Raw genomic sequence first — 20,152 nt, 5'->3', positions numbered from 1 at the left:
TACCTCTGATATTTATTGCTGGAAAAATTAAGATTCCGTTGTAGGCGAGGCGATCGAGAGAATACATTGTAGGATTAGTCAGGCTCGGGGTGGATATGCTAAAGGTGATTGTCAGAAACGGTCAGGAGTTTCGGTCAAGACAAGCGTGCGATTGGTCGTTTGATTGGTCGAGAAGCTCGTTGGGATGTCTCGATTGGTCGGCTGAGTACTGAGTAATTTTCTCCGGGAGTTTTTCTTCGTTTTTGTAAACAGGATGATTGTGCATTAATGAAGCGTTTATTATGCGATATTAATGGATGCGCAATTTTTTTTTTCTTTTATTAATCAGTCTAGGGATTTTGACTTTTGGATGAGGTAAAGGGCTTAATAAATCTTTATTAAATGCAATGATGGATTATTTTAGGGATACCGCGCGGTGGCTGTTTGAAAATGAGCGCGAATTTCGTAAAATTTTTTAATAAACGATATTTTATTATAAAATAACTATTGACAGGTTAAATTCTGTTCTTAAAGATAGATACATGGTCTTAAAACGCCTGTTATAGAGAACTTTTCATAAAAATTACAACCTTAATTTGCATTACAGATAGTTTAACACTACAAATTTTGAGTAAAAAATACAATAGAAACAAGCTAAAAAACATACGTACAAACTGTTTTCTTTAAAATACAGGTATCAACTGCAACAGGGAAACAAGACAAACTTCTTTCTACATATTAACATAATAATTGTTTATATGGTCAGTCTTTTTTCTGAGATATTCTGTATTTGCGGCATGCTTCTGGGCAATGTCGTTCCAGGTAGCGTCTCTGCGAAAAAGCCTTCAAACAAATTTGACAGCGCCACTGCCACTGATGATGGTTCCTGGTCCTCTGATGAGCTCTCAAATTTGATCTGCAGAGAAAATTTAAATTAGTCTTGCTCTCTTGTGGCTGAATTATTCAATTTAGTAGAAAAAAGTCATACCTGTCAGCAAAAGATTTGTTACAAACTGGACATTCAAAGGGCCTCTCTCCAGTGTGCAGCCTTAAATGACCTTTAAGTACCCAAGGTCTGTCGAAACTCTTGTGACAATACTGACAAAAGTGCATGGTCTTGTTTCGTTTCTGATGATTAGGCGTTCCCTCAATCTCAGAGCAGCCTCTATCCTCCTCCCCTGACTTGACAGTCTCATTCTCCTTGTTGTCAGCCGGTGAATAAATCACAGACACCACATTCTGCATTTGTGCATTACTCGAACACAGAAAAACATCTGCACTCTTCTCCTTGACTCTGACATTCACCGTTGAGTGATTTTCCTGTAACTGCAGCAATCGAGCCATCTCCAATGCTTTGACATCAGCTTGCTCATGGTATGTTACAGCCTGATCATCGCTCCAGCTTGCAGATGAATTTTCCTGAGCTTGGTCAACGTTGCTGTGGTTGCCGGTGTTGTTAATGAAGCACTCGATGTTTTTAGCTGATTCTGGGTTCCAGAGTACACTCTCATTTTTCTGATGGAAGTTATATCTGGTAACTATGGGAAGGTTTGACCAAGACCAAATGTTGTCTATATTTCCCTGGCCCTCCTTGTATCTTCTTTTCTTTTTCTTGGGCTCTTTGACAGCTGGTGCTCGCTGGACTGGCGACTTCAAATCTGCAATTTTTACAGAGTATTATTGGAAACTAATAAGCAGGAACAGTAGGAAAATAACAGTCGTCGACGTCGAACAACGCTATCACCGACGACAAACGTCACTTCAATAATAGTCGCCGACATCGTTACTTAAAACATTGAAAAATTGGAAAAGAAAATGGTATATGCCAGGAAACCAAGCACAAGCACCAAAATACAGTGAAAAAGAAAATTGAGTGTGTATTTGAATGACGTGAAAACTCACCATCGTCAGACCTGTCGTTCTGTCCGTAGCGCATCATACTCTTCAACAGACACCGGGGCATCTCGACCGTCGGCGCAGTTGATTTTTCAATATATATATATATATAAGTATCAGATAGAACAAAAAAAAAGTAAGCCTAGAAGAAGTGCGAATGCGACGATTTCGCTCAAACGAATCGACTGATTTTGGGCGAAGACCTCAGTTCCTTCCAGTGCAGCTTGTCTACGTATCGCTTCTACCTGCATCCTGCATCCCCCTTGGACGACGCGACTCTCGTCGTACGCGCCGTGTTTTGTTTTTAACCGATCGACGGATCGGGAGAGTGTGAAGTAAGAGAGTGGTAGGTACAAGTAAGTAGCGGTCTACAGCTTCTTGTATGCTCGTTGGAAGGCTGTGCAAAATCTGCGACAACGAAGATGCTTAATTGCAGTGGCCACAGCACTGACGAGACTGGTTGTATAGATATGAGTGAGGACGATTTTGGTGACGATTCTCAAGAGGAAGGGAAGCGAAAGAAGTATATGCAGGTATATAGGAATAATTCATTGTTTGAGACTTTAAAGCTGTCTAATAAGTGCTTATACAGACTCGGTTATAGAATAATTGAATATCTGAAGAATTAATAGAAGATTCAAATTAAAGAAACAATTAATTTCTCTTCGTATAATTTTAAAATTATACATTAAAACTCAGTTTCTATGCAATGAAAACATATATAGGTATTATTTCTCGTAATAATATAAGATCAATCCTCGCATCAATGAAATATCGCTCAAATGATAATCATTTTGAAAATCTTCTAAACTGGCCAATCCAAAACCTTACGTATGATACAATCGTCATTAATCGCAAGCTTCGCCAAACTTATTTGTATACATCAATTCTCCCATCGCCCGCAATTCGTCCAAGTGGAAAATTTCCCATTTCCAAGGAATCTCTCTCTCTCTCTCTCTCTCTCTCTCTCTCTCTCTCTCTCTCTCTCTCTCTCTTTCAATTCATAACAAAATCGCACACGCCTCGAATCCATCAAACCGATCGCGTGTAAGCAGACGCGCTACAACCGATCTCGAGTCGCGCCTGCCGGCAATCTTTTCGCTGCCTGCAGCGCGTGTGTACACACTTCGTTCGGGAACTGGGAGCTGGCAGGTATAGTACTCGTGTTATATATAGCTTCTTACGTCTCCTTTTGCCGGGAAGATAATTATTCAGTGCGTGAAAAAAGAAATTCCCGACGATCTATTACAGGTCGTAACTCCAAGGATCGACCGATTTAGCTTGCCGATCTGCTGACTGCGAAAGTTCGGTGGACCTGGTCGCGAGGAGAGATTTCGAAGAAGAGAGAAAAAAGGGTGGATAATACACCGTTATCCACTGTGTAAGTGTACCGATTTTTTTTTTAATTCTTATAAATCGCTAATCGGCGAGGCTCATTCGTGCGCATACGCTGCAGCGTTGAAATTACGGCACTAATAATCGCGTGTAACGTCGAACTAGAGATATAAGCTCGTATTAAGAAGCTTCCGCTCCAGCGACGTTTATTTTTCCTTGGCACAGGTTACAATCAGCTCGATTAAAATTCAACATCGCATCACTGACGCTTTTCGGAGAAGATCGACCTTATATCAGTTCCGCGAAATCCTGCGCCTCATTGATCATCTCTCGATCGCTTCGCACCTTCACTTCGTGAAAAAACTAGACTATATCATACAATGGCGATAATTGACCAGGACAGATCGCAGTTGAAACCGGTAAATAACAGCCTCCGCGTCTCATCGCGATCCGGAGCGAATCGCGAAGCAAAGCTTTTTCCAGTTAGTATATACGGCTATTGTGTCGCTTTTATACACCGTCTCACAACTCATACCCCCTCCCCCCCACCCCACATACACACACACACATAGAGCGAAAGACTTTGTAAGTACACGAAGGCATGTATTATACACATCAGAGCGAAGAGGCGACACGAGAGAAAGAGCGAGTATGCGTGTATTAAAAGGGCCGGGGCCGCTTAAATTGTATAAGTGCATATATTTATCTACCTAGTATACACTAATCTAGCGGGATGCGTGCGGTACATGTACATATGTGGGGGAGATCTCTCCATCTCCGCTGAGGCTGATGCTGCGAGTAACAAGTAGTGCCAGTCGAATCGCCGCTGCAGAAGCGCGACTTTCTCCTTACCATTGTTTTCCATATCATTATAGTATTTTCTGTACTTGTATAAAACGAATTTTCGAGAGACGCTATCGTGCGCGTTATCAGTTCTCTCACACGGTGCGGATATAATTATGTGAGATTTTGAATAAGACATCTGTGTAAGTTTGTTTTCGATGACTCGCTGGTAAGACACGAAGACACGTCTATTACATTGTGGACTAATACTGATAATATATCGTAGGACGTAAGCCTATGTTTTGATTTGGTATTACATGTATCTATGGAATTGACCGATCAGAATTCCGCACGTGCGCTCGGTGGAATATTTTCGAGCTTTCCTTTCGACATACCGGTGTATTAATTTCTTCAAATATTTACTCCTCAATCACTGCTGTTGTTCGATTCAATTTTGCATTACGACAACGCGATAATAATTCCATTCACGATGTCCAGCATATAGTAGAAAATTGTTCTAAATGATAAACAATTGTATAAAGCGCGCGAGAGAGAGAGAGAGAGAACGAAAAAATAATCTCATTAGCGCACCCCAAAACAAATTTAACCGCCTGCTCATCTGGTCATTCAGCTACGCGTCGTATATACGTCTGGGAGTTAAATTTTCAAATCGTCGGCCTTGATTCATTTCGAAAGCCTACGGCGTGTAAGCATCGATAATTGTATCATTCAAATTTATCTACTCATCGTCAATCTTACAACCGACTTGCCCGGAATTCCCAAAGATCATCTCTCATCAGAAAGTCCAAAATTCGAGGAAAATCCCGCTACCTCTATCGCGAAACTATCACAAAGACCCTCACTATATACATCTATAATACACGCTTGTTATACATATAACAATATACACAAACGAGCGAACGAACGAGCGACGTTGTAAAGCTCGCGAGCGCGGGATGTCAGGAGTCATTAACCCTCTGCGGGGCCTCGACAACATATATAAGTACGCGCACACTTACATACGCATACACACATACACGCACATACACCACAGGGACTGACACTCGTCGACGGGTGTGTTGTTCCCCGAGAGCAGCGCTCGACTATCACTTTGGGCAGGAAACGCGCGATACGAGTCCTCGAACAAGGAGAAAGAAAAAAGTAACGCGTTTATGTGAGATACATCGGCCGGGAAATCGCGGGAGCGAGAAAGAGATCGGACTGCGCTTTTCTCCCCTTCAATTTTATCGTTATATTAACGATGTTACTGTTCGCCTTTACAGATCATGCAGAGGCAGCTCTTGGCGTTTTTCCTGCTTGGGCTATTTTACGCGAAGGCATTACAAAGTATAACGATTTTTTAACGATTTTTTTTCTATCGTTCTCGAACGCGTTGACAAAATCTTTCCGTCCACAGATTGCGAGCCACCGCACTACTTCAAATGCAAAACCGTGGCAGTGTGCATCGCCCAGTACTTCGTCTGCGACGGCGAGAACGACTGTGGTGACAATTCGGACGAGATCGACTGCCACCCGCAGAGAACGAAACCGGTAAGGAAATCGAAAGCGATACGTACCTTGATATGGTATTACAGCAATACAATCTTAATTTTCCAGACTTTCGTCAAACCATGCGAGCCGAACGAGTTCCAGTGTCACGACCAAGTCCACTGCATACCGATCGAGCAGTACTGCGACGACGAGCCGGACTGCATGGACGGCAGCGATGAGTTCGAGAACTGTCATCTCAACGTAAGCCCTTGGAAACACTGCTTTTATCGAGGCTGTCGCCTGAAAATTAACGATTTTATCCACTCGCGTTTCCAGAAAACCTGCGCCGGCTTCAAGTGCAAAAACGGCCACTGCCTGCACAGCAAGAACTGGACCTGCGACGGTGTCAACGACTGCGAGGACAACAGCGATGAGGAGAACTGCGGTGAGTGTTATGCTTATAGCCTGTGTATTTTACATCGTTTAACATTTAACACTGACCGATAACGCGTCATTTAAAATTTTAGAGAATTCGCCGATAGCTCCGGAGAACTGCAACAACACCATCGGCAGGTATCTGTGCGGTAACAAGAGGTGCATCTCCCTGTCGCACACCTGCGACGGTAAGGACGACTGCGGCGATGGCTCGGATGAGAACAAGGCGAACTGCGATAAAGGTTGGTGTGATTAATCAAGCTTACCGCGAGTTGAAACCTTTCAAACCTGACGTGTGTTTCGTTTTCAGCTCTCACTAACTGCAAGAACTCGACGACTAACTCCTGCAACCAGAACTGCGCGGCTACACCTGCGGGTTCGAAGTGCTGGTGCCATCCCGGTTACGTCCTCAACGGGACCGTCTGCGAAGGTATATATGAGAACTCATATAATTTCAGTCGTAACAAGCCATGCCAACGCGAGTATACAATCGAATGATTTGAAACTAATCAAGCGACTGCAGCGCTAGATTAGAAACTTTAAAGAAAAAACAAACATCCCCACTTCCTTGACCGTTGAAAAAGCTCGGACTAGCTTCATCTCGCTTCGATGCCGCAGTCGGGACTGATAATGCGTCCGCGAAGCTTCTCCTTCGAGTTTGAGTAACGCGTATAACCGAACCATTAACGTCTTCGCGACAGCAGGATGCAGACGATGATTCTATCCATTATAATCGGACTGGCGATTTTGCCGAGATTAAGTCGCGGATTCGCAAAAGGTACACGCTTAACTTATTCTTATTTCTAAAATTATTTTCAGACATAGACGAGTGCAAGGAGTACGGCAGGTGCTCTCAGGGCTGCCGGAACACAATCGGCTCGTTCTTCTGCCAGTGCGCCTACGGATACAAGCTCCAGGATGACGGCGTCAGCTGCAAGGCCGAGAGTAATTTCGAAACGATTCGATAATATAAATTCTTTACGCTCTTTTACTTTCTCCTCGCGAGAATATAGCTCAGTCGGCAAAACTGATATCGGAAACTAAAAAATAAAGTATCGTTTATGCACAAACACGATGTAGTTATACAACGCTCTGATGGAGAAGCGCTGCGCGAGCTTTTTTGTCGCTCGCGGCATCGGCATAAACAAGCGTCGATAATAGCCGAAAACGCTGAGCAAGTCGAGAGATCAAGTGGCGATAACGAGCTCGCTGTACTTGATTGCGGCTTAAGTGTCCATCGCAGCAATAAAACAAACTATTAAGCGCAAAGAGATCGAGTGTTCTAAAATTACGTTCGAGTTTTTCTGTAGAATCCGTCGATTTAAATATCCATCAGCATTAAGAGGAAATTATATGACGCTTTTGGACTTTTTGCAGACGGCGAAGCCCTCATGATTTTCGCGGCCAAGTCGTCCATACGAGGCTACTATCTCGACTCGGCGATTTACTTTCCCATCGCGGACGACCTGTCGCACGTCGTCGGCGTCTCGTTGGATTCCACTTACGTCTACTGGTCGGACATCAGGCTCGGCGACGAGGCCATATTTCGCAGCCTCGAGGATGGCACCCATCGAGAAGTCATCGTCACCGCTGGTACTGTGCTTTTACCTTTCTTTTCAATTAAACGAGCTGTTCGTCTGTTTTCGAACAAATAATTTTTGAAAAATCGCTATCGAATCGCTAAATTGTTATTTTGAACCAAAATAGACGCAGCTTTCTCAGAAAGTCTTATCGTTGGCATGTCCTATCGCTTCGAATGACTCTTCTGCATTCAAATGATTCACAACGCGAAATAGATAAATGCTTTACTTTCACGAGATTCAAGTAGAAAAGAAATTTCTACAATTTAAATGTTCCACGAAACTACAGGTCTGGGCTGTCCCGAGGACATAGCCGTCGACTGGATAACCGGCAACATCTACTTCACCGACAGTATGTACAAGCAGGTCGGCGTTTGTAACCATGACGGCTCTTTCTGCACGGTCATAATCAAGGAAGCCACCGAGAAGCCGAGAGGCATCGCTCTGTTACCGTCTCACGGGTAAAATTAAGCCGAGCGGCTCTTTAAGCTTCAATTTTTCAATTTCCAGGCCAATTAGCGCCAATCCTATCCCACATGATTGCTCTGCGTTATATCCCAGACGTCCCACTATTACATTCAACGTAATTTATTTTGATCTTTCGCAGAAAGCTGTACTGGAGCGACTGGGGCGACAATCCGCACATCTCGGTCGCGTACATGGACGGTTCCAATCGCACGTTCTTCGTCAAGGACAACATCGGCTGGCCGAACGGTCTGACCATCGACTATCCGAGTAGTCGTCTCTACTGGGTCGACGCTAGATTGAAAGTCATCGAGTCAATTTCGCTCGACGGCACCGATCGAAGGGTTGGTGCACGCGTTTTCTTCAGAGAGTCTCGATTACGCACTCAGACGAGCCCATTAACGTTTCTTTCTTATTTGCAGACTGTACTGCGACACGTTGCCACGCATCCGTACTCCATAGCCATTTTCGAGAACAAACTCTATTGGAGCGACTGGAGCACCAACAGCATCCACTCTTGCAATAAATTCAACGGCAAGAATTACACGACTCTGTTCCAGAAGAACGAGACCGTCTACGGCATTCACATCTATCACTCGTCCCTGAAAGTCAAGGTATGAGATATGATTTTCCGTAATAACGCGTTGATAAGTATGGTGTGTGACAGCAATTTTTACTTTTCAGTACGGAAACCCTTGCGTCACGAAGCCCTGCTCGCAGCTGTGTCTCCTGGCGGCCAACAGAACCTACTCCTGCGCCTGTACCTTGGACAAGGAGCTCAACAGCGATAAACGAACCTGCAGAGGTATAGACCAAAAAGAAAGACGTAATTTTTCTCTTCCCTTCGGATAAGAGATGCATTTGTTGGTAAACGAACGAGTCACGTGCAACGTACTATCTTATCCGCAGACTCGGCGAAACGGAAGCACATTGCAGTCGCCGCTGGAAACACGATCATCGACTACTATCACGAACTGCTTGGCAGACCGAGAATGAGCGCCAGTCTCACTCCGAATCATATCACCGCAATGACCTACGACTCTATCGCTGGTTTGTATACGTTATAGACCGCGCTTTGCGTTCTCGTAGCGTTTTCGCTCTTTTTAACTTGGATTATCGCATCAATCGCAGACTCGATAATCGCCGCCGACGACATAAACAAGTCGATCTTCCGCTTCAATCCCCGCACGAATGCCATCAACCACATCATACCGATCGTCAACGAGATCGTCGAGAGTATGGCCTTCGATTACTTCGGCAACAACCTCTACAAGAGCAACACGATCCACAAGAAGATCGAGGTCCACAGTCTCACCACCGGCGAGAAGACCGAGTTCTCCTACACGGAGAACCCTTACGACATCGCTTTGGTCCCGGAAGAGGGGTGAGTTGGAAGGAAAAAATCGGCTTGGTTTCCCATACCGATCATAAAACGATCGTTCTCGGTTACAGGGTGATGTTCGTGGCTTTCCAAACGAATAACGAGTTCCACATCGACAAGGCCCAAATGAACGGTTTGGGCTCGAGAACCCACTTGATCGAGGGCCTCTACGGGCCCAAAATCTCTCTGGCTTACGATCGCGACACGAAGCGCATCTACTGGTGCGACGAAGGTACCGGGCGTATCGAGAGCTTCGATACCCAAGGTAAGAAGCGAGAGGTCTTGATTAGGAAGGATTGTGCGATTCGAAATCAACTCCTTCTTTTTATTTTCAAAGGACAACACAGAACTCTCTTCCGCGGTGGTGTCAACGGTTTGGTGAGTCTGGCTGTTCTGGACAACGAAGTCTTCTGGACGGAGCGAGAACGCAATCGGCTGAACTGGGTGGACAAGAAGCAGGTCGTGCCGGGATACAAGGGTGTGAATTTGGGTACGTATAGACGTTTCTTTTTCGTCTTTTCGCACCGAGTAACGAGTACGCGACTTTCCATTGCAGAGGTGACGAGCCAAACGGACGCGATACTTCTGTCGGTGATCGACGGCCCTTACAGCGGAGAAACTCACGCCTGTCGCAAGAACAACGGCGACTGTTCCCACATCTGTCTCGTTACCGATGCGAGCAAGAGGCTTTGCGCCTGTCCTGCCGATTTTGTCATCAACTCGGACCAGAAGACCTGCAGGCCGAAGACAGCGTGCTCCGACGACGAGATCAAGTGTTCTGTCAACAACCTGTGCATCAAGAAGATTCAGAAGTACGTATGATCGGACCTGCGACGTGCGTTTGAAAGTAAAGTGGTGGATAACGATAATCTTTACTTCGAATCGACAGGTGCAACTACGTCATGGACTGTCCAGACGGTGAGGACGAAAAGGACTGTGACTCGATCGCGGTCAACTCCAAGTGTCAACCCGATGAATTCGCCTGTCGCAGCGGCGAGTGCATAAACAAGTCCAATCGATGCGACTCCGTGTTCAACTGTCAAGATCGGTCCGACGAAGAGAAGTGCGAGAACCACACGTGCAGTCCGGGTAATTTTTCGTCCCTACTCGTAAACGACACTTTCTTCATTACGACACTAGGTAAGACTACACATGGCAATTCGACGTTTCACAGACGAGTTCCGGTGTCGCGACGGCGCTTGCATCACGAAATACTTCGTCTGCAACGGGATAAACGACTGCGACGACTTTTCGGACGAGGAGGACTGCGGTGGTCACGCCTGCGACGACTACTCATTCAAGTGCAACTCCGGACCCTGCATACCGCGGAACTGGGAGTGCGATGGCCAGGTATGCATTCTACATTAGATTGTTTGAAAGCCGTTCGAAGAACAATCGAAAAAATACGGTTTCTTTCTTTCAGGTCGACTGCAACGACGGCTCGGACGAACACGATTCTTGCAGGCCGACCGACTGCGCCAAGGGCATGTTCAAGTGCAGCAACGGTCGCTGCGTCGACGTGCTGCTCTACTGCAACGGCTCGGACGACTGCGACGATAACTCGGACGAAGCCGACTGTCCCGAGAACAAGAGGGTCGAGGCGCTCTTCTGCAACAAGGACCAGTTCAAGTGCAAGAACAGCACGTTGTGTATTCACGACACCTTGAGGTATTTGCTCTACTACTGGGTTCAATCTGCTTGCCTTCAAGATTTACAGAATAAATGAAAAGTTATGCCCCCCCCCCTCCCCCCGCAGATGCGACGATCACCCGGACTGTCCGCATCACGACGACGAGCACGGTTGCGGTCGTTGTTTGGACGAGACGCAGTTCAGCTGTCGCAACGGCAAGTGCGTGCCCGTCGAGTGGATGTGCGACAACATGGACGACTGCGGCGACAACTCGGACGAACAAAACGCCCACTGCGAGGCTTTGAAACACGGTCCCAACACCACAGCCTCCACAGCCTTGGGAACGACTCCTGGACTGACCGAGAGGGCTCACAAGTGCTCCGAGGGAAAGTTCGCCTGTGCCACCGGCTACTGCCTGCCGTTGGACATGTTCTGCGACGGAAAGGAACACTGCCTCGATGGCAGTGACGAGGGCGGACAGTGCAGTTAGTAGTCCTATGATTATCGTTACGATGAAGTTTTGTATAACACATAAAATGTTTGTCGTCTCTATACCCACAGACACAACCTGCGAGACGAACACCTGCGAGAACGTCTGCCACAAGACACCAGTGGGCCCAGTCTGCAGCTGTCGCGTGGGTTACGAGCTGGCGGACGACGAAAAGTCCTGCAGAGACGTCGACGAGTGTAAGAACAACGTGTGCCAGCAGCTCTGCGAGAACAGGCCCGGAAGCTTCGTCTGCTCGTGTTACGAGGGCTACGCGCTCAGGATCAACCGGGTGTCCTGCAAAGCTACCGGTTAGCTCTCGCTAGCGAGTCTCGCCTCTGAATTTTTGAAACGAGACTATTATAACGGGGTATTTGTATTTTCCGCAGGACCAGCGGTGAAACTCATAGCGGCGTCGAAGGACGACATCAGGATTATGTCGCCGTCGACGATGATCAGCTCGCTCACGATCATTCATCGCGATCCCGAGGTGGAGATCACCGGGTTGGACGTCGATTCGAAGGAGAACACGATTTACTGGAGTAACGGTAAATAGGTTTTGAATCATATCGATACTCAGAATTGCTTATACCGAGTGATTTCGCTTTCAGAAATCGAAGGGATAATCAACAAGATGAACATCGACACGAAGAAACGAGTCACCGCTTCCAACGGCGTCGGGAGACCGGAAACGTTGGCGGTCGATTGGATCACCGACAACGTTTACTACTTCGACGACAAGCGGAGGCCTTTGATCAAGGTATGCGTGAATATCTCGAATGAGATCGAGCATTTTGTTTATATTCAATGATGATTTTCGAATGTCAGGCCTGCAACGTAGACGCCAACAAGTGCGCGGTGATAACGCACATCGAGGGAATGTACCAGAGAGTCACGACCATCGCGATCGAACCCTTGAAAGAGTAAGTGTACGATGTGTAAAAAATCTTTCCGGCTTCGAGAGCTAAAACTATTATCCCAAATTTCAGAATGCTGTTCTGGGGCCAAGTGATGTGGAAGATCTACGAGAAGCCGTCGAGCGAGATCGTACGCTCGGACCTGATGGGAGCCAACCAGAAAGTGATCGTTCGCGACAACCTCGGTATCATCAGTGGTTTGACCATAGACTACCACAGGTCGATCCTTTACTGGTCGGACAAGTATCTGAACAGCATCGAGGGCGTCGACTTTGACGGGAAGAATCGGAAAGCCATCGTGGCGGATCTTACCGTAAGGATACAGTTCGCATGAATATTATCGGTCATAGATGGGAGCAATAATGGTTAACGCGATTTCGTAGACAAAGCCGATAGGCTTGTTCTTCTACGAGGACTCGTTGTACTGGAAAATCGAGGGAATCGGTGTACTTAAGAGGCGCCACTTGTACGGAAACATGGACAGCGAGTGGATATCCATGGGCAGCAAGAACAGCCGACTCTTCGTGGTATCCCAAATTTCCAGGCAACCGGACGGTAAGTCGTATTCTAGCTCGTGTATGCCCAAGATCCAAAACGAGAGCGAAAATATACTCGAACTATTTTTGCAGGTCCGAACAAGTGCAAGGACCGGGGCTGCGAGCACATGTGCATAATGCACAAGAACGAGTCGACCTGCATCTGCGGCAACGGCTTCCCGGCGACTCTACGTGGCAACGTGGGCTGTCCAGCCGATGCCGAGGACGAAGGCGAGCTCGAGCTCGAGGACAACAATCACGGCGTCAAGGTCAAGCTGGACGAGACCGGTCCGATAGTCACCCACGCTCAGACACAGTCGACGGAACGGAAGACCGGCAGCGGAACGATCACCGGTCTGGCCGTCACCCTTGTGACCTTCGCGCTCATGTTCTCCGTGTACTACTACCTCAAGAAGAAGAGGCCCGGACTTTTCAAACGCCGCGACCTCAGGTGAGCGATTGTCCAAATTTCGTTATTTATTATTTCTTTTTTTCGTGATTTTGTCAGGACTAGCTTTTCATTTAGTTAGCTTTTTTGCGGAAGCTGTATGCATTTTTACACTCCGCAAAGATCAGGGCGTACTTTCATCGTCACAGGGTTTTATGGCTCGTGCGAGAACTGTTTAAAGAGCCGTACGAGGAAAAATCGACTCAAGGTTGCAAGGAGAAGAGAGCGACGAAAGCTTGTTTTTTTTTTTAATTTTAAAATAAGTTCTGCCTTCTTTTACAGCGCGTTGTATTTTTGACTCTTTTCTGAGATCTCTATTCTAATTGTAAAATTCACATCGTTTCGCAGCATACATTTCAAAAATCCGTCATTCGCTCGGAGGAACAACAACAACAACACCACGACTACGGGCACGAGCTCTATCCTGATGCCAGGCGAGCATGAATATTCCAATCCCATCACGGAAATGTCAAACACCAAAGTGAGTATTAGATTTGAATTTTTTCTTGCGTTATTTGTCAAACTCAAAAATTCTTAGTTTATAAGATATTAATGATTCGAGCGAAACCGCGTGGATCGCAAATATTTAATAATACCAAAGTCCTCAATTTTCAGCTAAACCGAATCGACAGCGGCTCGAAGAAGCGGCTGGAACTCTCTCCGGAGCTGTCGGACGGTGAAATGGATGAAGCCAACACGACTTACCACACGCGTCTCATCCGCTGAGAAGTCGATTCCCCCGAGGGAAGTCAAAGTTCGGACTTCCTCTACTACGAATGATTTGTACAATTTTATTGAATGCGCCTTGGATAGATTCACGCGCTGCGTTTTGATTATTATTATTATTATTATTATTATTATTATACATTATCGTATGTTATTAATTGTTATTCATTACGTACTATTATTGAAAAGTCAACAAAAAAATACGAAACTGTACGTACGACTATCGCGGGTGTGTATTTTTATGTGTCCATAATAATTAAATTACGTTTATAATGTAATGGTACTATTACTGTATACGGTGTGATATCGTCTAGAAGTATCTCCGATGTGTCTTAAGTATTAAGTGCGCCATTGTTTATGTTTTAAGTCGTCAAAATCGTGGAAAAAAAATAACCAGAATGTTTGATATTCATACGTATGTTATATCGTATAATTATTATAAACATTACACGCATGTATGCGTGTAATTCTACTCAATGTTATTTATTTAAGCTACTACTATGAGATAATGGTAGGATAAAAAAAAATTGTTAAACGCTTTTAAGAGATTATATTCCGTGAAACTATTATTATGTACACACTACCTTCTTTAATACAAACTTTTTTATACGAAAGAAAACATGAAAAAAAATATATATTATTGTTAAGAATGCTTATCACGAAGACCTCTCTTTCTCTCACTCTCAACTCACGATCCTTGGTATATATACGAAAACGGAAAAAGAAGCCGCGCATCATTTGAATACGGTAAAGTCTGGAAAAAAGCTGCCCTTCGCATAGTCGATGAAACGTATACGTGATGGCGTTCGCTCTTTGTACGGGAGGCCGTGCGTGTTCTATGAGGAATCGTCAGGGATAAACATCTGACTATAACTCTGTATAGGGAGTTTCTATAGATCATTGTAATTAAAAGTATGTCACTGTTCAAAAAAATCCAGGATACGCGGCCATTTGTTCTGTTTTTATAAGGATATTTCCCTAAAATATAGGCACTGGTATGGAACATTAATTCTTAACGTATTAAAGAGCCAAAAATGTATAATCAAAATTGTACTGAGATTTATGACAAAAAAAACACAGAAAGTCTTTCACAATTTGTTCCTGCTCTGTGCAATTTAAATCTACGAATCATAATTGGATAAAGTCGATGTAATTCATCAATGTAATTCGAAATTACTTTTTACTTTTTTTTTTAACGCTCTAACTGAAAGTTTTCTGCGGGGTCCCTCGCACATACCTTTCGTCTGCGTATACGCGGTGGGCACGTGTGCATACATGTATATGTATATGTACATACGTGTGCGTGTATACGCATAGTATATATAGCGAATTCGTTGATATTCGTGAGAAGTAGTGGCGGGCGATCACGGGTGAAGTAAAATAGTTTCGCGGACCACACGGACGGTTCACCGGCGCAGTTGACTTTCGCGCGCTAACGCACGAGGATCGATCCGCTCTCTCGGCTCTTCGCTTGAATTTTTGAGTTTATTTTTACGACTAGCACGGACTTTTGAGTTTTGAAGGGTCAGCGTGGAGGAAAAGGTAGGATTTTATTATCTTAAATGAATTGATTAATGTAAAGTTTAGTATTTTGTATTTATAGCGAGTATTTGATAACGTTTACTTATCGAGCAAATAAATAAAACTTTATATTCATTAATTATTATTTAAAAACCGTGAATATTAATAGTAGAAATTGTTGTCTTCAAATCTGCAGTTGTTACACCTAAAGAAATTAAACGTCTGAACGTATACTCGGAATGCATCTACTTATGAAGCAATATTAACCGAATCTCAAATAATGGTATCTGAAGCTTAACATTTATTTTCTCAAATTTCGAATTGAAAGCCTATTGCGCACGTTCTTATTTGCCGCGCTCTAAGCAAATATCCCCAATGACTCAAAATTCGAAAGCGCGCACTTTCTCCCTTCAAAAAAAAAAAAAAAAAAAAAAAATAATCCTTATTCCAGATTCGTAAAAAATGGCTTTGGCAATATCAGCCCTACTCGCGGTGGGCTTACTTTTCACGGCCCTGGCTTTCGTCATCGGTCACTACCTACGGAAAATCCGACTCTATCGCGAATCCGCGAAATTCCCAGGGCCTCCGGCTTTACCGTTTATTGGCAATGCTCACTTCTTCATGGGGAGTACCGAAGGTGAGAGAAATTCTATTTACCACGAGTTCAATGATTCATCTGTTCTTTCACTATCTCAATTCGCGTGTATATAAAGGATGTAGAAAAAACACTAGGAAATAAAAAATGTTCGCAGACATATTGAGCAAGTGTCAAGAGCTTCTGGACACGTACCCGTCGCCTTTCCGCGTCTGGCTGGCCGACAGGCTGTTCTACGCCGTTTACGATCCGGAACAGCTCAAGGTATTGTGTGAATTTAATATAAGTGGTTGCGAGATATACTGGTATGATTCGAAAATAAAGTATAAAACTGCCTTATTTGAATAAGTGTATACTCGTACGAGTAATGTGCCGATTTACGCGCGTTGAGTCGAAAAGAGAGCGATGAATAGATTATATAACATGCTCGCATAAAATCATAATAACAGGACTTTTTCATTTTTTTTTTTTTTTTAGTGATTCAATTGTGTACTTTTTCAATAAGCAAAAATCACGGTAACAGCATGATTCTTCGCATATACGAAAAATAAATAAAACGCAATTTTTTCCAGACGATCTTCCTAAGCCCCAAAACGATCGAGAAGGAGGAACTTTACAAATTCGCGGAACCTTGGCTGGGCACTGGGCTATTCACCGCACCAGGTAAGAGAGTCCCTCTTCTCCTTATACTATACAGTAGCAAACGCGATTTTCTCGTTCTTACTTTTCCTTCTCTCTTTCTCTCATACTCGCGCGCGAGCAACGTCCGAACGTGATCCAGGTACAAGTTGGCCGATTTCGCGCGACGTGCCAGGAATCGCGCGGCTGGTCCTTTTTCGATTGTCATCGCGTCGTTTGACTTACGACAAGTATTTAAGTATATGCACGAGCGAGACGTATATATGTTTGTATAGTATATGCGGTGTACATAGTAGGAGAAGGTGGATCGGTTTAGTTGATCTTGACATAATTTTACGGAGTTTGTTTTGGAGTTGGAAATTCGTTACGTGCTTGTCTGGGGACTTTTTTTGAATCCGGTCGGGTCAATGATCTGCTGAGAAATGTGTAATTGGGATGTTTTAATGACGCTTCTCGACTGTATTTGAATTCTTTGTTATAAGAATCTTATTACAAATCGACAGGTGATTCAAAATTTAGTTAGTAAAAAACTTTCGATTCTCATGCTCGCCAGCTTCGAAATGGAGGATTCACCGAAAGCTGATCATGCCAACGTTCAATCCACGAATCCTGGAATCTTTCGTCGAGGTTTTCTCCGTACAGTCAGAAGTCATGATAAAAGAGATGGAGGTTGAGCTCAATGGAGGGGAATTCGACATATTCCACTACGTTTCCCTCTGTACTCTCGACATTATTTGCGGTGAGGAATCGAATAAAATTGAAAATAGACCTATTCGGCATTTTTACAATGCTGTCATTAAACGTGAAATTAAAATCAAATAAGCTTTTTCTCTAAAATAACATCTTTGGCAGAAACCGCAATGGGCGTCAGGTCGAGAGCCCAAACCCAGAGGAATTCACCATACGTCGAATCCGCCAAACGGTAAACATTCCAGATCCGAAAAATTACTTCCAATTATTCATTGTCGACGCTTAATAAATTAAATCTCGATAAAAACCTTTCAGACTCTTCGAAATAGTCTACTCGAGAATGTTCAAGATCTGGCTTCATCCAGACATCATTTTCAACAACACTCGACTGGGCAAAGATCAACGCGAGTGCATCAAGTATGTCCACAGTCTGACCGACGATGTAAGTGCTCAAATTGGTGGTAGAGATTTTTTCAATCGTTCGGCATTACGTTACTCAGCGAGATTGACTTTGCAGGTGATCAAGCGAAAAAAGCAAGCTTTCGAGGGCAACGGCACTGTCGAAGGGATGAATGGAAAACTACGTAAGTTCTTTCATCATATTTTTCACAACCATTATAACCTTTAGTAAATATACAAAAATATGTACAACGTAATCCATCATTCAAAATCCATTACGTATACTCAAGCATTCATATCGAATCGCGATGATTTATTATGCTGCAGCTCAGGTCGAAGGAAAAAGGAAAGCTTTCCTGGATCTGCTAATGGAGCTATCTCACGAAGGCACAAAATTCACCGATGAAGAGCTACGAGAGGAGGTCGACACGATGATGATCGCGGTGAGTGAAAACATAGGCGTACAGTCAAACGAGCTACTTCCTTGTAGTTTAATGGATTTCCTCGTAGCTACATGCATGCATCTTATACGCGTTCACTTGGATTTTTACAGGGAAACGACACGACGGCGACTGTAAACTGCTTCGTCATGTTGATGCTGGCTAGTCACCCCGAGATTCAGGTATGATCTAAGCTTCCGTTCCAATACTATAAGATACCATTTCCGTATATTAAAATAACATTCTTGCAGGACAAAGTCTACGAGGAGCTATGCGAAATATACGGCAGCGAAGACCCAAGCAGTGTATTAGTCAGACACGAGGACCTGCATCGTATGGAATACCTAGAGCGGGTTATCAAGGAAACCATGAGAATCTTTCCCGTAGGACCTGTACTCGTCAGACGCGTCACCGACGACCTCAATATAGGTAACCATCCATTATACTTTGCAATAATGAATTGTAACTTCGATTATATCAACCAAATTTGCTTCTATGGAATCACAGGAGACTACACCCTGACGAAGGGAAGCTCGGTCGTCCTTGGAATCATAAAGACACACCGAAGCGAGGAATATTGGACGGATCCTCTGACTTTCAATCCGGATCGATTTTTGCCAGAAGAATGCGCCAAGAGGCATCCGTACACCTACATACCCTTCAGTGCCGGACCGAGGAATTGTCTTGGTAAGAGTTTCAAAATTGAAGAAAGAATAGCGGCGACTCCTGATGAATGAAAGATATTAGCTCGAGCGTTCTTACTCTGTTACAGGCATGAAATACGCAATGATGGCGATGAAAGCCTTGTTAGCGACGGTCATACGCAAATACGTGATCAAGAAGGATAATGCCCTGCCTGTACAGGACATCAAACTGAAGGCTGACGTGATGCTCAAGCCCGTCGAACCAATAACAATAAGAATCGAGAGGAGGATTCACGGAAAAGATCGCACGAATTGAGATATGCACACGCGACGAGTATTTTCTGTCTTTACGATGAGTATTAGAAAATTTGATCGATTGTTTTCCTTTGGTTCGCTTAATTTCTCGTGTCATTTTAAGCATATGTACGTACAAACACTCGTTATAAATTTTAAGAATCGCGACGTGAAAATAATCATTTTTAGTTGTAAAACTATTTACGAATAGTTATGCGAGTTTTTTGGCCGCAGAACGCGGAGAAATGGTAATTATCCAGCTAACTAATAATTTTAATTGTTAATTTGAGTGTTGATAACAAGAAAAAAAGAAAATAATAAAAATATTCTATATTGTACACGAGCTTGTTATGGTGAGTCTTAAATGCTTTACATTTTGGAAAAGAAGATGCTCGACCTACGGTATACCATAAGGATGCAGCGCACGTCTTTACCCACAAGGTGATTCATACGATCTTAAAATTCCAAAAGCGCAAAGAAATTAAATCAGTGACGCTCACTTTCGGGAAAGGAAGAACGTAGCTGCGAATCACTCGGCATTATAAGCACTTTTGTAATTTTTCCAAAAACGAATTATAATTCGCTCGACCTTGACTACTCGAGTGTTTCCTGCATTTAAAGCAAACGCACATCGTTTGAAACGATTCCACACTGCGGCTTCTTCACTTCAGAGAAAGTGTCGGGCTTTACTACTTGAACGTGTGAGACATACGAAAGATGGACTGGTGAATCGCCTAGGTTCAATGTCAATAACACATTCCATCGAATGAAATCGTGCTATTTATTTTTTTTTTTTTTGTTATCGTAAAAACGTACAAAGCCATGATTTCGTTGATATTTC

The 20,152-nt window shown here is 44.1% G+C and overlaps 3 protein-coding genes across 8 annotated transcripts; 2 read left to right on the top strand and 1 right to left on the bottom strand.

Moving 5' to 3' along the window:
• Window positions 1-455: 455 nt before the first annotated feature.
• On the bottom strand, window positions 456-2,435 carry LOC100119080 (zinc finger protein 236). The gene is made up of 3 exons (XM_001602873.6): window positions 1,882-2,435; window positions 968-1,637; window positions 456-895 (listed from the first exon to the last, which is right to left on the bottom strand). The coding sequence occupies exons 1-3, from the start codon at window positions 1,940-1,942 to the stop codon at window positions 742-744; spliced, it is 885 nt and encodes a 294-aa protein (XP_001602923.1). The 5' UTR covers window positions 1,943-2,435; the 3' UTR covers window positions 456-741.
• Window positions 2,436-2,886: 451 nt separating this feature from the next.
• Window positions 2,887-14,745, top strand: LOC100119119 (vitellogenin receptor). 6 transcript variants are annotated; one of them, XM_008219408.4, is made up of 32 exons: window positions 2,887-3,027; window positions 3,127-3,256; window positions 5,277-5,340; window positions 5,411-5,544; window positions 5,611-5,745; window positions 5,821-5,929; window positions 6,012-6,161; window positions 6,230-6,349; window positions 6,739-6,864; window positions 7,297-7,512; window positions 7,789-7,960; window positions 8,107-8,308; window positions 8,387-8,578; window positions 8,649-8,769; window positions 8,874-9,014; window positions 9,096-9,348; window positions 9,417-9,610; window positions 9,683-9,835; window positions 9,902-10,157; window positions 10,235-10,434; window positions 10,520-10,695; window positions 10,769-11,013; window positions 11,102-11,460; window positions 11,537-11,773; window positions 11,852-12,010; window positions 12,074-12,222; window positions 12,291-12,385; window positions 12,452-12,692; window positions 12,763-12,934; window positions 13,009-13,366; window positions 13,712-13,844; window positions 13,979-14,745. In XM_008219408.4, the coding sequence occupies exons 3-32, from the start codon at window positions 5,280-5,282 to the stop codon at window positions 14,087-14,089; spliced, it is 5,370 nt and encodes a 1,789-aa protein (XP_008217630.1). In that variant the 5' UTR covers window positions 2,887-3,027; window positions 3,127-3,256; window positions 5,277-5,279; the 3' UTR covers window positions 14,090-14,745. The 6 variants fall into 6 exon arrangements, with proteins under 6 accessions (XP_008217630.1, XP_016838104.1, XP_031780788.1 ...); XM_016982615.3 differs by having other exon boundaries at window positions 2,913-3,027; window positions 3,104-3,256; XM_031924928.2 differs by lacking the exons at window positions 2,887-3,027; window positions 3,127-3,256 and adding an exon at window positions 3,576-3,629.
• Window positions 14,746-15,311: 566 nt separating this feature from the next.
• On the top strand, window positions 15,312-19,398 carry LOC100119151 (cytochrome P450 4C1). The gene is made up of 13 exons (XM_008219410.4): window positions 15,312-15,631; window positions 16,062-16,247; window positions 16,363-16,469; window positions 16,778-16,868; window positions 17,398-17,583; window positions 17,697-17,766; window positions 17,850-17,976; window positions 18,052-18,118; window positions 18,261-18,376; window positions 18,487-18,555; window positions 18,625-18,802; window positions 18,881-19,060; window positions 19,146-19,398. The coding sequence occupies exons 2-13, from the start codon at window positions 16,073-16,075 to the stop codon at window positions 19,331-19,333; spliced, it is 1,554 nt and encodes a 517-aa protein (XP_008217632.2). The 5' UTR covers window positions 15,312-15,631; window positions 16,062-16,072; the 3' UTR covers window positions 19,334-19,398.
• The last annotated feature ends 754 nt before the right edge of the window (window positions 19,399-20,152 follow it).

This window comes from Nasonia vitripennis, chromosome 2 (assembly GCF_009193385.2).
Source record: "Nasonia vitripennis strain AsymCx chromosome 2, Nvit_psr_1.1, whole genome shotgun sequence".
In the NCBI taxonomy this organism is placed as follows: Eukaryota; Metazoa; Arthropoda; class Insecta; order Hymenoptera; family Pteromalidae; genus Nasonia; species Nasonia vitripennis.
This window is presented reverse-complemented; position numbering and strand designations above follow the sequence as displayed.

Coding starts and splice junctions, on each gene's coding strand:
- LOC100119080 (XM_001602873.6), bottom strand. CDS start 1,942: ATGCCCCGGTGTCTGTTGAAGAGTATGATGCGCTACGGACAGAACGAC. Junction 1,638..1,881: donor GAACGACAGGTCTGACGATG/GTGAGTTTTCAC, acceptor TAAAAATTGCAG/ATTTGAAGTCGCCAGTCCAG. Junction 896..967: donor AACAAATCTTTTGCTGACAG/GTATGACTTTTT, acceptor TTTTCTCTGCAG/ATCAAATTTGAGAGCTCATC.
- LOC100119119 (XM_031924928.2), top strand. CDS start 3,591: ATGGCGATAATTGACCAGGACAGATCGCAGTTGAAACCG. Junction 6,865..7,296: donor CGTCAGCTGCAAGGCCGAGA/GTAATTTCGAAA, acceptor GACTTTTTGCAG/ACGGCGAAGCCCTCATGATT. Junction 10,158..10,234: donor TGCATCAAGAAGATTCAGAA/GTACGTATGATC, acceptor TCGAATCGACAG/GTGCAACTACGTCATGGACT.
- LOC100119151 (XM_008219410.4), top strand. CDS start 16,073: ATGGCTTTGGCAATATCAGCCCTACTCGCGGTGGGCTTACTTTTCACG. Junction 17,977..18,051: donor TCCACAGTCTGACCGACGAT/GTAAGTGCTCAA, acceptor TTGACTTTGCAG/GTGATCAAGCGAAAAAAGCA. Junction 18,119..18,260: donor AGGGATGAATGGAAAACTAC/GTAAGTTCTTTC, acceptor ATTATGCTGCAG/CTCAGGTCGAAGGAAAAAGG.